We start from the raw sequence: 18,536 nt of genomic DNA, 5'->3' as shown, positions 1-18,536 counted from the left end.
ACATCTTTCATATTTGAAAATCTTTATAAAAGTCACAGCATTTATCTTGTTTTTTCATTTTACACCGTTTCATTTTGCCTAAACGGAATGTTGTAAATTGAAACCTTGTTCTAATTTTTATCTTTTATGGTTAGAAAAGGGATCTTTATAATTGGTGCTAGAAGGATAAATGTTAAATTTACTACACATAGAGGTTAATCAGTCTTCAGGCATGTGTCGATACAAGCTAATGAACAAACAAGAAGAATCCATTTGGAAATAAAAATGTGGACACAACAACTTGCCTGTAACTGCACAGGCAATATTTCTCACCAATCAATCATAAGCTTGTAAGTTGTGGACAAACCACCATATACCTACACTTTGACTTAATCCATAATAAGTGTCTGATTTTAATTTATTTTCTTGATCGGTAGATGTGGGGGGTTTTTTTTTAGCCATACACTGCCAAAAAGTGACAAAAAAATCCAACACCAATGCATTCAGTTAAACAGTAAATATTTGGATTTGAGAAAGCTAAAATCATAATCTTTTCACCAGATATTCTCCAACATGTTTTAGATAATTTCCCGTAACTCGGCAGCCACATTAAACTGACTCTTTGATTAACTACTTCCACTGGGATGCGCAGTATGACATGAGTATTTAGCTGTTTGTTATACAGTATATCTGTGTGTGGGGAAAATTGGAGATCTCGAGTGACCTGTCTGATCTACAATACTGTGCAAAAGTCTTGAGAGCCCACATTTCTCTATGTTTTGCTAGGAAGATGATAAATTCATGCAGCAATTAAAAATTGATAAGTCAAAAACCAGAGACTGCCTAACAAGCTTGAAAATGAATATTTGGTCTGATTTTTATTCTTCAATGAAGTCTGAGCTGTCTTAGGCAAGCCTTCTTTTAATTGATCCAAGTTAGGTGTGTTTGAAGGATTGATAAGTTGTTGTAAAGTGGCTTAACAGAGTAAAAACACATTCATCTTAAAATGGTCAGGTAAAATTACTGGACTGAAAACGAGTGAAAAAGCAACCAATACCCTATGAAAGACCTTCAGAAAGAACTGTTGCTCAAGAACACTTTGAAAAATTCTAAGAGAGTCTGATTCATTGAAAGCAAAATCAAAAGAAATGAGTTGTGGTTCAAGACTTTTGCACAGTATTGTAGTTGTATGTCCATGACGGTTCTCAGTCATCCAGATCATGGTAATCTAAGGAGCCTGGAAAGAAAAAAAAGACTAGGCTTCTTTACATTTCTTGAAGATGACAAATCTGGGACTCCACTGATTGGTCTTAGAACTGAAGAAGCTCCTCAGACGAGAGGTGAAACATCTTCAAGAAACTTAACGAATTCTAGTTGCTTTTTTCGCCCCAAGCTCCTTAGATTATCATAGCTGTACCTTGAAATGGAAATTAGAGAAAATAATTGAGGTGATTATATACAAAATTGTCAGCATCTCATGAAAACAATAGACTTAAGTTGTATCTGTTCAACTTGGATGTTCACTGCCCTTTGATTTGTTCAGTCAAAATGACCCAGTGATGCTTCAATCATGTTGAGGTTCAGGATCTAGGGAGGTCAGTCCATGACTAGTAATAGTCCACTGTTTTGTTTTGTTTTTATGTTTACTTGTTTTGTTGTTGTTGTTGTTGTTGTTGTTGTTGTTTGTTTGTTTTTTAATCTAGGCAGGCCTTTACTGCATTGGTGGTGTGTTTGGCATAATTTTCAGGCTGAAAAATTAAGCTGTTGCCAATCAGGCATTATGACTCATCTCAGAGCATATTGCCTCTCTTTTGCTATTTTTAAGCTAAGCGTAAATATACAGTAAATCAGTGTGAACTTGTTCTTCTCCCTTTGTAGACAGGCGTTCTCTTGGATGAAACCAAAGCGAGCAGGATGCAAACCATAAAGACGGTGGAGACCCAAGTCCCCTTTCTAAAAGAGAGTTTCTTCACTACCACGTTCAAAGGCCGGCGGAAGAGCAGTGTTACCAATATCCTCCGTAAACAGCAACACTCTCTTCTTAATCAACAGCAGTGTATTTTAGAGCATCAGCCACACAGTCCTAAGCTCTTTCATTCTCCTCCAGTTGAAAATGGACCGGGGCAGCAAACCCCCCAGCATCACCGACTTGCTCGCTCAACCAGCAGCCCGTTATGCAAGGCAGCTGAGAATGCAGAAGCAGATGGGGATCGAAAGGAGGAGCAAAAAGAGAGAAAGGCTCAGAATGTGAGAGAGGCTGAGCTGGAAAGGGGGGGAGAGGGAGCAGTGAGTGGTAGTGAGCCCGTGGCTGTCACTGCCAGTCTCCTCCTCCTTTCATCATCAGCCTCAGCAGTGCTGGGGGAGCCAGCATCATCCTCACAGCTGCCGTTAACTGTGGTGGGCAGACAGCAGGGATTAGCTGGCTCTGAAAGGGCTCTGACCAACAGAGGACCGGCGGCAGCAGAAGCTCATGAGGAAGCCGAGCATGCCCAATCTCGACCCCAGCATCATGGCCTATTAGCCAAAGGTGTTCGTCTACTCAGGAACATGGGGAACCAGGAAGCAAAGCAGAAGAAAGGAGGAGCCAGCGGTGGACCAACAGGGGATGTTTCTTGTGATGGTGAGGCAGAGGAGCGAGAAGTGGACAAAAAATCAAAAAAGTCCTACAATAAAACAAATAAAGGAGCAGGAGAACATGGTGGTAAGAAGAAATCAAAGTCTGAGTCAAAGGGTTCTGTGTTTTCTGGAATGAAGATCAGGAAGAGTTTATCCAAGGTGAAAGGGTTGTCTAAGGATGATATGTTGGAAGATGGGAGATCAGCACATGTTGGCAAAGCAGGGGTTGAGTCTGGTGCAGAGAAAAGCCTGTCAGCTGATGAGATGGGCATGCTGTCAGATGTTGAGGGGGATCTAACCCATTTAACTGCAGACAGCCACGAATCTATGGGCGATGAGACTGGCCGGAAGACAAGTTCAGGGTCAGATGCTGAACTCTACAGTTTTCACTCAGCAACTGAAAGTGAAGACCTGCTCTCTGATATCCAGCAGGCCATGAGAGACCAAGGTGTTGCCAGTGAAATTGTTACCAGACACTTATCTGAAGTGTCTGGTAACAATATGTCAACTTTGGAGGGGAGCAAAGTTCCTGAGACTGGAATATCTCACCAACTATTTAATCTGGATGAAGACTGTTTCTCCCCACCTCTTGTTAGTGAAAGTGTACCTCAAGAACTGAATGATAAGTGTAAGAGACTGGAGAATGAAAGAAGTGACATATCTATATCAAGAATTTCATCTGGTCCAGGGTCTCTGAGTGAGAGTGGTCCTTCATCTTCTGCTCCAGACACAGAGAGAAGCAGTGGCAGCCTTTTTCCAAAAACTAACAGCACTTATAGCTTTCAAGACACTACAGCCACCACCACCTCATATGAAAGTGCTGAGGAGCCCCAGGATGAACTGGAGAGCCTGTTTTTGACTCCACATCAGGGTCAAGGTAGTCAGGCTGTACTTGGCAAAAACACATCATGTGACCATTTAGATTCCATAATGGTAGGGACAGGGCCAACTGGTACTCAAAAAAGTGCAAGCAGCATGGACCTGTCTGTTGAGAGGGAGGATGAAGAAAGTGGTGGGCGGGACTTTCTGTCTCTAGAAAGGAGAAAAAATAGTCTGTCTATTAGCCACCTGATAATAGACAGTCCCCCTGTTTTTCAGCCTAGACGAAGATCATCCAACTCCCCTTCCACTGTCAAATTCTACCCACCTGTCCACCCTTCCTATATTAAGACCACCACCAGGCAGCTCACCTCTCCAGTTGGCTCCCCCATTACCAGCCCTCACGTGCCTCGGAAAACAGATCCCATCAGTGGATCACTGGAATCCAACAAGGTCCAAGGGTTTAGGAGACGCAAGCAGAGGTCCTGCTCCATAGCTGGGCCGCACAGTGTGTCTGCAGACTGGTCGTCTGAGGTTGATGAGCTTAGTGGAAGACATGATGATGGGGCCAAATTTCCAGATCAGGAGACCACAGAGAAGAGTTACACAGGTGGGACTTACTGGACGCTGGGCTCTAGGAGAGCACACTATGGAAAGCAGACGTCTGCTGCTCCAGTACCCTACCTGGATGTCTTCTCTGGTGAGTGATATATTAAACAACTGAAGTGAGCAATCAAAACAGGTTTAAAAAAAAAAACTTTAAAAGAAGGTAAAGAGAGAATAATAACCTTCCTCCCAAAACATAGGTGGCAATTTAGTGTAGCTGTCTTCTCTTTTAAATGCCCCATAATCTATTAGCCTCACTGCACTCATTCTGAATGGCATTTCTCAGAGAGACCTGTGTGAAAGTGAGCTACAAGACAATTTGATTAATGTCAGTTTTTTTTGTTTGCATCTACAATCGAAATCAATGCCACAAAGGGATGAACTACATGTTTTGCAATACAAAAAAAAGTAAAGAAAAACATAGAGAAAAACACAGAATATCAGTAGCTTGACTTTTTAATTCTATTCGTTTTGTGATTATTCTGCTATCACATTAGCACCAAAGTATCAGGAAGACAATAATGAAGCATTTCATTTAAATATTTTAGTTATTTCATAATTTATTCCTACTGAAGAAGTCGTAATGGATTGGATGTCACTCCTATTTGTTTGGCTCATACCCTATTGGAGATTAGGCCATTACACAACCAATGATTATAGTAATTGCCTAGTAAGTTTAATTACTTACAAATTGCACTTTATATAAGTAAGTACACTAGAAATACTAAGGTTATTATTTTAAAATACAATACTTAATGAAAACCATAATAAAACCATGGGGTGTCTTTGAGATGCGTTGTCTCACTCTAATAAAACAATGCCACTCTGTCCTCCTTACTATTGTGGAGCCTTTCAAGAGCTTAGCTGTTGTCTCCTGTCTTTGCCTGTGCTCGTAAATCAGAGGACCGAATGACAATGCTGCCACCCACCCACGGCTATGTCATCCTCTGATTCCACTGGCTTAGATAAGAAGCACACGCATACACAAACACAGTGGATGTTAAACTCATGTGACAGTTTTTCTGCAAGACAAAAATAAGTCATGATGTTAAATCAATTTCTGTTTGCGTCAGGTAAACTCGCTCCAAACAACAGAAGTACATAATGATCTGAATCCATATAAAATGAACATTTTTGTGTCTGTGTGGCACTTTTTTGTCCCGTTTATGCTCACAAAGACTCAGTCTCTAACTAGTTTACCATTGCATGTGATACCAATCAGTGCAGCGAGGTTTACAGGTCACATGTACCCTTAAGGAGGAGTGGAAGCAATGAGAACAAAGATGGGAAACCACAGAAAACTCCAGCTTAATGTTTGAACAAGTGACGACAAATTCCCACTGACGGATAAAAACAAATCTACAGGAGCATGAGTCATGTCATGGCTTTTAATTAATTTGACACTGTCCCCTGTATCACATGGTTAAAAGAAATCACCCTGTTTTAGAATTGGTCTTCCTGCTGTAGCTGTGTGTTGTTTTGGGCTCAACAGTCCTCTGCTGTCACATTGTTGATATCCCCCACCACCCTTCAAACTCCACATAATTCCTGACATTAATTTCATTTTCAAGAAAATATGTTATTCCTTATGAAGTATAGAGATTTTGATACATTACTACATTTCTCACAGGTCAAACTTACTTTACAAACATGCGGACAGCCTACTTTATTTTCTGTATTTTATTCAAGAAGTAGAATTTATACATTTTGTAACCATGCTGTCGGCTTTAGTCCACCTTTTAGATTTTTTTTTTCAAGCTATTCCAAAACTTTTCTTTTTCTGCAATTTGATAGTTCTTTGCACTTCACAATCAGCACCACCTCTCTTTTCACCCACGTGTAAATGGTGTGAATAGAGTTTACAAGTGTAGGTGTTTAATTATCACATCCTAAAATGAAAAATGTCTTTTACATTCTTTGGTCAGACTGACATGAGGTGTCTAACTACACAATTTTTCTCAACTTACCAAATATATATCTAAAAATAAATTTTAAAAATGTGTCTGTTCAAATTCATCTGAGCATCCTCCTCTAGTCTTGAAAATGGAGCTCTGTATCCCTCTGTTTTGTTCTTGCAGTGTCTGTCTTTTCTTTTCTCAGGTCGCGCTCTTTTGGACAGGCTGTGTATGCATCAAGGAGATGGGTCCTCTGAAGAGGATGTGAAAGAACTGTGTCAACGAATGCTTGTCCAGGGTCTCCTGCACCCCTTCAGCAACGGGCGTGCAGAGCTCCTTGGTGACAGTACTGTGTCACCAGTTTTTAATGTAAGACCTTTCTCTTCACTTACACTTAGTACTTATTCTAAAAGCTGACCACATATTCAGGGGTAGGTTCATTTTTAAACAAATATATAGTTTAGCTTTAAAACACTTTACACTTTAAAATGCTTGATCCACATTAGAATAGCTCTAAAATAATTAGACTTAGGGTTTTTGTGGGGATGGAAGTAACCCCTCAAAGCTGGGCAGCTGTGTTTCATATTTCTAACTTTTCTACTTTCATAACAAACCACTGTCTAAAGATAGTATAACATGGGCTGGGATGCATATAAAAAGCATGTGTTAATGAGATAAATCACTGAGTTACTCTTATGTGCAGTAGAGAGAATGAATGCAGAGTGTGTGTTTCTGTATTTATTGTCTGACTATGATTCATCTGAGAGATTTCATTACCTGAAGAGCAGTGGTGTATGTAGAGAGGGTGACTATGCGGAAGTTGATTTCATGAATCTTTTATTTTCCACTCCAGTAAAGCTTTGCTCAGACCTAATTGCACATGCCTGCAGATTTTATCACAGCTACTGCTGGAGCCATTTCTGTCATGACTCCTTGCAGCTCCTTGCATGCAAATTAAGCTGTAAAATACGTGTAACTTGATGTACAATTTAAACTGCAACATATTTATCAACACATCAGCTCTTTGAAAATATAGGCCTGTTCAGTGTCTTTATGTTGCTACAAAATGACAATCATAAAATAAGTCATCAAGTCATCCACTGATAAACACTCTGATGACTTAAAAAGAAAAAGATTTTTTTAAACCTCGCTAACTGTGCAGCTTCATGGATATCACATTGAGTTGTTCAGCATAATGTATACAGACATTTATGCCTCAGTCTTATGTCATGGCAGGGAATGAACTCCACTGGCTTTGCTGAGCCTCTAGTGACGCCATGAGGTTGGCTCTTTCAGTGACATTTCCCAACAACCAGTGGATGGATTGCTGTTAAATTTTCTACATATATTCACCCGAGAAGATTAATTTTAATGGTGTTAATTCTCCTGACTATTGCTATCCAGGTTTTTCACTTTCAGTGTAACATCTTATCATCTATGACATAGCTAGACCATTTTTAATTGTAATTTTTTAAAATTTATATAAAAAATAATTTAATTTGATTTAATAATTTTCAAAATTTATATTTTCAGCTCAAAGCACTGCTGTATGAGCACATAATAACAAAGCAAATATAGTTGATGTAAATTCTTGGTCTTTTTTTATCTGTCTAAAAACAAACAGTCAGGTCAGATTAGCTTTGGATTTTGCGCATTGGAACATCTCCTGCTGATGCACATGTGTGGACATATGTTGTATTTACTCATACGCACATAAAGGTTCAGTAGACTTCCACACAGACAAAAGCAAGATTACTCGCCTGACAGTGCAAGCTCTTAAGCTGATTTATTAACATAAATGCAAATCTCTGGAATACAAACCGTCATCTGTTTGCATGCTGCATGGTCAAAGTAGGCCACAAACAAACAGACCTTTTCTTTTTTTTTTCTTTTTAATCTTCAAACAATTCACTGTTGCATCAGTATGTTAAAGACACTTGTGGACACATACAAAAGGACAGCATGAGACATCCACGCTAAGGCTTTTCCTTGCATAGCTGGATTATTATTCCCTCTGACATTCATTCAGTCCCACAAATGCACATAAATGTGCGCACACATACATTTGTGCTTGTGTAGACCATCTGCTGACCGTGTTATGTAACAACTCCACGTGCCTTGGGCTCAGGCTGCTCTTCCTGAGCAAAAAGCTCACCATGTCAGGATTGGACAGAATTGTCCCTGCTCTGCATACTTCTTCAGTCTGAGGCTTGGCCTGGAGTCATGTATTATTCAGCCTGACCATGAATAACCTTTGTTGTTGTCATTCAGAGTGCAGATTTCATTTTTTAGGGCTTTCTATCTTAAAGCTAATCTCCTTTTGAAATTAAATCATCAGTCTGTCTTTGCTGTTCTGGAACCTTTTCACTTAAGCCCCTTAATATATCAGACCATTATGCTCTTTCCCTTTTAAAGTTGCTCTTCATCTTGAAATCAGTTATTTACTGCACCGACTTTGTTTTTTTCTTTCTACACCTCTCTTTCCTTTTACTTCATTCTTTCATCTCCTGTTTGCCCTCCACCGTTCTACCTAAATATGGCATTGCATCCAATTTGGTGGAGACAGCAAATGTATCACTTTCGTGTTTCTTGTTCAGCATATGCCCTGAATTATATACTCCAATCAGCCTCATTCATCACAAAAATGGGGCTTGATAATAATGAGTGTCTAAGAACTCTGAACATATGCTGTCCTTTGTGCTTGGCAAAACATTGCTTAGTTGATAAATTTCTGTTGTCGTTGCAAGAGTTTACATCGATCTCGCTCTGCAGGTCAGGTTACCACAGTGACCAGCTAATGCTGACATACAATATTAATATACTGCAGTATAGGGGCACTTCTGAAAAGAGTTGCCATTTATGCTCTCATAAGATTGGCAAAAAAAAGTAGAGTGCGATCTATCTGTTCATAGCCTTGCTATTTCAATTATACTAGTATGAAAAATAGAGTTGTGGTAGGTTTTGTAATGATACATACTTGGAATGAGAAAATGGAAAGCACCTGAATGCTCTAAAATATCAAACTTTTAAAAAAAGAAAAGGAAAAAGTGGAATAATTTGTACAACTCCATGTTTGCAAGGCAGAAAGCAAGCACTTGACTCATATTTACCCTCACATTGTTGAGTACCTTTAATCTGAGCCTCTTTAAGAGTTGTTTTAGGGTAGCCATCATTGTGTTGGGTGTTGACTGAAGAGTCATTGAAATAAATACTGTTAAATAATATAAATACAAATGTATTTAATTTCAGTAGCCTCCAGCTGCTCTTTGTCTAAAGTGATTAAATATATTTATGGAGCATGCCTTGTTGTACATTTAGAGGATTAAGCATTTTCACCATGACCAGAAACCATATTGGAACAGTAAGAGTCAATTGTAGCTTAGCGTTTTTATTTGCCATGGAGACTGACAAACTACCGGCAGCTGTGACTAGACTGAGAGCTTTTTTTGACATTTAACGGGAATATTAAGAAACATGTTTCTTAGATGTTCAACAGTAGTGCTTTTAATACTTCTGTGTTTACTGACCTTTTGACTTTTACCTTACTGATCTTGTGTCTGATATTATAAACTTTCTGGTTTTATAACTTGTGTTCAGGAAGAGCAGCTGTACACCTGGGCATCTGTAGGCTTGCCCGTGTCTCCTTACCTTTGGGAACTCTATGGAGGGGCAACCACAGGCAGGGTACAGAGCTTGAGATCCTCTTTCCATCAATCATCAGCCAAAACACCAGGTGCTCCACACGTTCAGGTTGGTTAAGTCTTCTCTTTAGTGTTAAATATCTGACAACTGTTTTTCATCCTGCCTGCACAGAAAGGAAAGTGTATGCTCTGAAAACATAAACTTAACATCTTTATTAGATTAAATTCAAATGTCTCCTCTTTACAAAGTCAAAATTTGTTTCTTGCTGACTGATATATTCACTGCATATGCGTGTGTCTGAAAGGCAACATTTACCCAATATAGCCTTTTTAAAAATTGCCATTGTAATATCATTCATGATTATAAACCAAACGCACACAAAAGACTTGAAAATGGTGCACACAGTTGAGTAAAAATCTAGAAGAGACTAAGCTTGATCATAATATTTTGCTGTTCCTTCTTGAATTTCTATTTTCTGTATTTAACACCTTTGGTACAAAAACATATATACAGGATGTGTTAAACTGCTTTAAAAATGAACAATGGAAAAATTGAATTTTAGTGTGCAAAACAGCAAAGAAATGAATACCGAGGGATAGAAACCCATTTAGTCTGTGCAGGAGTGACAAACATGGAAAGATATAATTACTGAACTTTGTATCTGATACATATATATTTGACCTGTATTTTAAATCTGTAATATTATTACCCACATGAATTTAGCTGTGAGTTTTTCCTTGGCCACCAGAGGTCAGGCTTGTGTTGAAAGTACTGTGAAACAATCACACGAATCCTCCCTGTTTCCTAGAAAAGTAAAAAATAAATAAATAAATAGAGGACCATACTGTCTAAATATTCTCCTCGCAATTCAACAAGGCGACTACAACTGGAGAATGTGTACTAGCAGACAAAACCCTCCTCATGTGAGGCCTACTGAGACTCACTGTCTCTGGGGTCAAATCTCTGGTATCCCCTCATCCCTATTCTAACCAATGTGGAGCCAGAGGTCTGACAGAGTCTAGACATGATGAACTTGGTTGACCCTTCTTAACCTCATAATTCTGTCACTAAGCTGCCTGAGTTGTGACACTTTTTTTTCTCACTGTTTATGTAATTGAATGATAATGTGCCTAAGATTTAATAATATATTAATAATATATTATATTTATGCAATTTATTTATGTATGTGTTTATTTGGTTCACTGACAGACAGAATGCAGCAAGTTGAAGTCAGGTCAGTCATCCTCTGAGGATGAAAGCAGTCTCATCCCACTGCTGGAGAGGACCATTGATGACCTGCGGATTAAGATAGCTGTGTTGCAAGGCCAGCAGGCCTCCCTGGCAAAGGGCATCAGGGATAATATGGGAGCTCTGGGCAATGGTCACCACAAGGCCTCACAGATAAAAGAAGGACGATTGGGGAAGATGAGCCAGGAGGTGTCTACCCAGACCTCGCCTGTGGAAGAGGGATTTAAGTTTGATGTGCCTTTGAATGGGCGGTCTAGCAGCACGCCGTCCTCCATTTCACCCTCCATCGTCAAATCTTCAGAAGGCTTTGCCTGCACTTGCCAGCAGAGGCAGCAGAGCAGCATCCAGTCAGGTCTTCCTCCCCCTACAGTCTCTGGGGTTATGTCCCAACCACCACCTCCTCCACCACCACCACCTTTACCAGGGGGTTCCACTGCACCTCCACCGCCACCTCCACCCCCACCCCCACCCTTACCCGGGCTTGGACCTTGTTTCCCACCCCCACCACCACCGCCCCTTCCATCAGGTACCGGAGCTCCACCACCTCCTCCACCCCTGCCTGGTTTCGGACCTCCACCCCCACCACCTCCTCCACCACCGGGCATGGGCCCTCCCCCACCACCCCCTCCTCCAGGAATGGGCCCCCCTCCTCCACCCCCACCTCCTGGCTTTGGGCCCCCGCCACCACCAGGCCCCATGCCTTCCATGATGATCCAGGAAGCTGACCCTGCCAAGGCTATGATAGAACCCCCCAAGCCAATGAAGCCACTCTACTGGACCCGCATACAGCTGCATGCTAAAAAGTAAGGATATGCTGTAGAAAGTGAAGATAGATATGGATCATTTGCACAAAGGTATTCTCTGAACAGTAGAGATTTGAGAGGAAGCTTGTCCACTTAAGATAAAGATCGACCACATGCTGTGACTGCAATAGACATGCTAGCTTTGTGGAAAATGAAAGTGATGCAAGCCAGGCATTGTGGTCAGCAGAGAAATGACTTGAACCAGGTTTTCTTTCCTTATTAAGGCTTGGAAAACTGTGGTGGAACAAACCTCTAGAAATGGAGAGCTTGCTTTACGAGCAAGTGAGGAACTCAACCCAGAATTATAAATGCCATTTGGTGGCTAATGATTTTGGCAGTAATTGATTTTGGATTTTTATTCTCCAAAAAATAACAAATTAGTACTTGTAGAACTGCAGAGGGCAAAAACATGCCTTTAAAAAAAACACAAATTACACTATGAAGTTCTACTTTGCTGTCAATCAAAAAAATGGCTCTCCTACTTACACTGTAAATAATTCCTCCCCTCCATCTTTAGACATACTGTCTCACTGGTGTGGGAGAAAATTGAGGAACCAACTGTGGATTTTGAAGAATTTGTGGAGCTATTTTCCAAAAGCACTGTCAAGGAGAAGAAGAAGCCAATTTCAGACACAATCAGCAAGTCGAAGGCCAAGCAGGTATGATATGTTGTGTTACGCTCATATGTTTGCATATATACTGATATATTTGCTTAGGCAAGTGTGTGTGCATTTGTATATTTATGCATGCATGTTTTTGCTTCTCCCCCTTGGGGTCACTACGTTTGGCTTTCTTCAGGGCTTTCCTGTTCGCACTTTTACTCCAGTGATGGCTGTTCCTTTCCATTTCTCATCACTGTTGTCTCCCATTTACTTTGAGTGACAGAAGGAAATGCTACAGCCAGACAGTTATTATGTGGTGTGAGCTCTGGCTCCCACCCGACTCCCCTTGTGACCATCCAGTGGCATCAAGCCAATGTCTCGCGTGCGGTGAGGAAACCTCACGACGGTGATGACTGCTCGGAGAGAGAGGGAGTGGGAAGGGGAGAGGGGAAAACGGGAGGGAGTGAGAAGCGTGGGAGTTGTATTTCATGATGTGGTTCCTCCCATTGTGCTTTCTGTATGACTGAGTTTAATAGTCAGACTGTTTCCCTCCCAAGTGTCCTTTATGTCACTCCATCAATCAGCAAGGCAAACATTTGATCTACAATTTAAGGCTCTTTTGGTTAAGAGTTTTATGATAATGCACTATTCAGCTAAATTATGTATCTAAAACACAAATAATGTTGCACAGGGGAAGGAAGTTTCACCCCTCTAATTGAGGCCCTGTAGAATCACCAGGCAGTTTCTGCTGAAATGATATGTTGGCCCCAAGCATAGACACTGGCGGGAAATATTCTTAAGTTATGGGAAGGGATCAATTGGAATTTGACACCAAAATCTAAAACTTTCTTCCAAAAGGTTTCTAGTTGATTGAAAGTACAACTAGAACAAATGTTGAACAGCTTTACTCTTAACAAAAAGCTTCTTCTTCTACGGTTTATATTTCCCCATCTTGGTTTTCATCATTTCAAATTTGAATCTTCAAAGTCCATAGGAAGTACTGTCTAACTGTAGAGTACTCCATAATTACACAGCTATAGATTTTATATTTACATCAAAAGTGTGTCTGTCTCACAGAAGTAGTCATGAATGTTGCTGTAGCAGAATAAATGTGAACTTTCACGCTAAAGTACTGTATGGTGTAGCTTAGATCCAGCAGAGCAACTGTCTCGCAACTGAAGAAGTCAGTTGGATGACTTCTTCGTTTCTCTCACTCAAAACGCTGTGTGCAGATGAACAGAATCGACCTTTTGGGAGCACTGATTAATGATGAGACTTCTTTGACAGCCTTGTATGAATAGGATCTAACTTGGAAAGAGCAGTTATTACAGGTGTTGTGTGTAATGATACATCTGTAGGACACCTGTTAATATTTTTTCCTTGAATAGTTAAAATTTTAGTTATAAATAAGTCCAGCAAGTCATTGCTAGATGTACTATTACTGTTACTGTAGCATTACTACGACACTCTAATTGACACCGCTCTGGATATGTTTATTACCACATCATGAAATATCTCTTTTTTTTTTTTTTTTTTTTCCCTAATTGTGACGGGAAACAAACTTACTTAGGTGTGTGTCGAATTCCCCCAATCATCTCTGTGGATGATCTCCAACACAGCCATGGTGATTCAGCAACAGCAAAAACATAGAACTGTGACTGAACCAAAATTGCAGTTAACCTTCAACATATTACATCTCCTACTGGTTCAGCTATTTGCATCCCCCTGTGTGCTGTGAGTGCAACTATTTTGCTGATGAGAGGGGACGAGCATCCTCCTCAGGACTACCACTAGAGAGCAGCTTTGACGTCAGTACTCCTCTGCTGGCATAAGTATTACAGTAGATGGGAAGATTTACTGCTATTACACAGTGTCAACTGTTAACCTTTGTACCTGCAGAGAGGTTTCAGAGGGAGCAGCCTTGCTTCTGACCTTTTTATATGATGTACTAGAGATATGGAGTGAAAGTTATGAATATGAATTATAGTATGTGGTTTACATCTGTTTAAGACTGAAGATGATGAACTGCATGTTTCCAATGCTCTGTTTTTCATCTTAAGAGATTTGAAGTTTAGGGTAGAGAAAATAAAAAAATATATAAATTATTGATATATGACATTTATGAAAAAAAGTGTTTATCTTATTAACATTTAACAACCAAAAACTATTTTGTTTTGTTAACAAGAGATCAACTCCAAGATTTTTTTTTATTTAAAAAAGTTAAACGTCGTTAGAAATGAAAATGAACAATATTTTAAAAATTGAAACCTATCTTTATTTAAACATTATGATACACGCTGAGGCGTTTATGCTTCTGTAAGTTAACTTTTAGAGCAGCATTACCTTCCAAACAACTGGTATGTGACCCTACCCCGACCTCTATTTTGGTCAGTATCATAGATACTTCTATGGGCATCTTTTCTCATTTCTCACACACTAAGCTCTGGGACCCTCCGACACACACACACACACACACACACACACACACACACACACACACACACACACACACACACACACACACACACACACACACTTCACCCTCCACCCTCATAAATCTCCACTGGCTCCTGGTCAAGTCACGCATTACTTATAAGATCCATCTTCTCACTTACAAATCCCTCAACGCTTTGGCCCCTCAGTACCTGTCTGGCCTGCTGCAACAATACACACGGTCTCTAATGCTATGGTCCTCAGCCACGGGTCCACTTTCTGTCCCCCACATCAACCTAGGTACATTTGGGAAAAGAGGCTTCACTTTGGCAGCCCTCATCCTCTTTAACTTTCTCCAATCTGAGCTTCACAATGCCCCATCACTGGAGTCTTTTAAGAATTTATCAAAACTCACTTCTTTAACAAAGCCCTCAACCTGTAGCCTTTTGTCTATTTTTATACTTTTGCTTATTTGCATCCTAGGGTTTCTTGAAAGGGACTATACAAAGTTGATATTATTGTTATTATTATTATCATTTATATTTGAGAACGATGAGAAGTTTAAAAGCAACATTTTCCATTATTTCTTGGAGGAAAGAATTGGGCTGGAGTTATGTTCTCAGTGCTGATTTTTGAAAATAGATATTTATTTATTTATTTTATTTTATTTTATTTTATTTTTGTTGGTCACCAGAAAATCTTGAGCTTTGAGTATCAAGATTACTTTTTTATTTAATATAATAATTGTAATAATTGTAAGATAGGAAATTGCCAATGGCAGAGGATGTGGTCACCAATCTCCCTTCTAATAAAATATATTTAAAAAAAATGGTGATGTAGACACACTAATCCAGCACCATCATAGCTCTTTTATCTGACTGTATTGTTTGAGCTGCTAAATCAGTAGCCAAACTAATAACACTAGCATTCATCTGCCTTGTTTACTTCACACATCATTGCTTTCCTTATTTTAGCAATAGAAATTGTGGTGTTTCCTTTATTATTTTTCATTAAAAGTACCAAACTTGAGAGCTTTATTCGTAACACATTTTCAGCTCTAAGCACACCGTGACTGTTGTATGAGAAGTTAATTAAATGGTACATTCTTTTTACATGAATTTAATCTTTGATCACAGAAACAAAACTGGGTACGCCTATGAATTCCAATTGGGTTTATTGCATGAAAATGATGATAAAACAACAGAACACCAGAGCTTTCTTTATTTTGTATACTTGGGTTGTGTGCATCTGCATACTTGCATCAATAGTCCTTGATGCAAGTATGCAGAATTGCCAGAGGGGTTCAAGTTGTAAGATGGAGTAGGTTAGCAGAAGATCAGCGAGCAAATTAATGTCTGTCAAAACACAGGTGCAACACTAATCAGAGCCGCCACAATGCTCTTGATATCATCTACAGGTGATTGCTTCTTACATGGGTTATTAATGGTATCAGAGTCTGAGGACTCTGATTAGATGTTGAAAGCATCATATCTGATTAATATTTCAGTTTATTAAGTATACCTAATATACCAAATATACCTGAGGCTCTGTTGTATATTTCAGCATATAAGGCTTTACTGATGACTTATTCACTGCAATGACGCTGTTACCTTACACTAAAATATCACAGATTTGCTGTGAAAGTCACTCAGCATCATATCTCGATCGGCATGTTTCTCAAAGCTGTGGTTGGGCTGGGGAACACAGACAGTTGGGGCTTGGTGATATAACTTCCTGTGTGTTTAAGAGGTCTGTGGTCTGTGTGATCTGGTTTAGATGGAAGCATTCTGTCTGGATCACAGTAGGCTACGGGTTTCCTGTCCTGTCCCTTCACCACTTTGCAACCCAGTGCACACTTCTGCTTACTCAGGAGAGCTGTGGCTTATAATGGTCCCCTTGGATGCAGTTTTTATGCGTAATAACAACACTGGCTTGATATTTAACTCCTGACTGTTTGTCGGAGGCAGACTATTATTAAACTGTTAACGTTTGCAGCTTTTTGAGCAGTTTTAATCTCCATGGCATTGTGCAGATAATACTTTCTTAACTTTACCTTTTAGCCCCCTTAAAAAATGTGTAATTTAAACAAAAAGTCAGTTTTCTGTTTCATCAGTTGCACTACTTGAGTCAGAATAATAAGCCTTTTGTGTTTTTACTGATCTGTAAGGTTTTGATTGTGTAACTGGATGACAGTGTATGTGGAGACTTGAAAAAAATCTGTCAACACAATGTAACTCCATAGCTATAATTTTCCCAGTGTGTGCTGATCAATAATGATGAAGTTTTCCTCCCACAGAAGGAAAATGATAGAGAACAGATTATTTCTATTCAAATATTGTCTTTGTAATTCAAAAGCCCTTTATTAGCATATAGTTTTAACAAATAATATATATTTATACAATATACATGAACTGTGCACGTCTCTCACTGTCCCTCAGGTTGACATGTTAATATTATAGACAGCAAGATTTACCTTCTAGTGTTTTTGAAAGGTCGTTAATCATCTTCAAGCCTAATTATGGCGTTTAGCTCATTTCAAATTGACCCCTATGGTTAAATTAAAATCTACATATTACATTGCAGGAGGATCTTTCTCTCCACCTCACCTGTCAAACAGAAACCACCATTCTGTTATGTTCTGTTTGTGATGAAGTTTATGGTTAATGAGCCTGTACGATGTTAAGATTTTTTTTTTCTCTTCATGTCATTATCTTCTAGGTGGTGAAGCTCTTAAGCAACAAGCGTTCACAGGCTGTAGGTATCCTCATGTCTAGCATTCATCTTGATATGAAGGACATAGAGAATGGTAAGTCTTGTCACATGTTGATGACGAGTGCTTTAGCTGGTATAGAGGTGTAGCACTTTTGTTATCATCTGTCACAAAGTTTCTTCAGATGGCAAAACTGTGAAAGCAATTTATTGTGTCTCAACAATGAAGAATATGTAGCCGTTTCTGAAAAGGTGGTACTGCTAACATTTTCCAAAACATACACAGTTGCACATTTGGTGTGCCGCTGTTTTGCGCATATGAAGGCATGCTATTGATCTTTTTAACAGCCATGGTCTGTTTTACTCCAGGGATGGGAAATCTCATTCATTTGCCTGTCATTCAGTCATTTAATTCACAACTTAATTTTAGCTGACACTTTTTAAATTACTGGTATCTTGTGCAGGTTAATTCCACGGATTTTGGTGATGTCTTGACTTTTGCTGTAGTTCTATTTTTAACGTCTGTGATTTTGGGTGACATGGCTAAACAACTTTTATTAAATTTGATACATTCACTACACAGTAAGTACTGGGTCGGACACTCTTCTGCTTTCAGGACTGCCTTAATTCTTTGTGGCATAGATTCAACTAGGTGCTGGAAACACTCCTTAGAGATTTTGGTCCGTTTTGATAAGATGGCACTACACAATGATGTGATTCTCTCGTTCCACAACATCCCAGAAGTACTCTATTGGATTCAAAGCTGGTTACTCAGGATGCTATTTAAGTACAGCGATATCGCTTTTATGTTCAAGAAGCCATTTTTAGGTGATTTGAGCATTAGAGCACATTATCTTGATGAAAGTAACCAGGAGAAGGTGGGTACACTATGGTCATAAAGGAGTGGACATGCTTAGCAGCAAGGTAGGTTGTAGCATTTAAATCATGTGCACTGGGTACTAAGAGGCCCCGTGTGTCTGAAGAAAACATCCTCCAGAGCATTACACCACCAATAACAAGCTGAATTGTTAACACAAGGCAGGATAGATCCATGTTTTCACGTTTTTTAATGACAAATTTTGACCATACTCATCACGAGACAATCTTTTTTTTTTTTTTTTTTGCCCAATTTTGGTGAGCCTATGCAAACTGTAGGTTCAGTTTCCTGTTCTTAGCTGAATGGT

At 39.4% G+C, this 18,536-nt stretch overlaps 1 protein-coding gene across 2 annotated transcripts in view; it reads left to right on the top strand.

Annotated features, from left to right (window-relative positions):
* The window catches only part of LOC102300651 (formin-2), a 42,682-nt gene that overhangs the window by 3,847 nt on the left and 20,299 nt on the right, over positions 1-18,536 (top strand). Inside the window, exons 2-7 of one of the 2 annotated variants that reach the window (XM_005914227.3) lie at positions 1,858-4,114; positions 6,121-6,284; positions 9,513-9,665; positions 10,767-11,608; positions 12,126-12,267; positions 17,362-17,449. In XM_005914227.3, coding sequence (XP_005914289.1) covers positions 1,894-4,114; positions 6,121-6,284; positions 9,513-9,665; positions 10,767-11,608; positions 12,126-12,267; positions 17,362-17,449 — 3,610 coding nt within the window. In that variant the 5' untranslated portion in view covers positions 1,858-1,893. Of the gene's footprint in view, positions 1-5; positions 4,115-6,120; positions 6,285-9,512; positions 9,666-10,766; positions 11,609-12,125; positions 12,268-17,361; positions 17,450-18,536 lie in introns of those variants that run through there. The other variant, XM_042225662.1, reaches the window with a different exon arrangement.

This window comes from Haplochromis burtoni, unplaced genomic scaffold, assembly GCF_018398535.1.
Source record: "Haplochromis burtoni strain Fernald_Lab_line unplaced genomic scaffold, NCSU_Asbu1 Contig_7, whole genome shotgun sequence".
NCBI classification, from domain to species: Eukaryota; Metazoa; Chordata; class Actinopteri; order Cichliformes; family Cichlidae; genus Haplochromis; species Haplochromis burtoni.
Note: the sequence above shows the minus strand (reverse complement) of the source record. Positions and strands in the feature narration are given on the sequence as shown.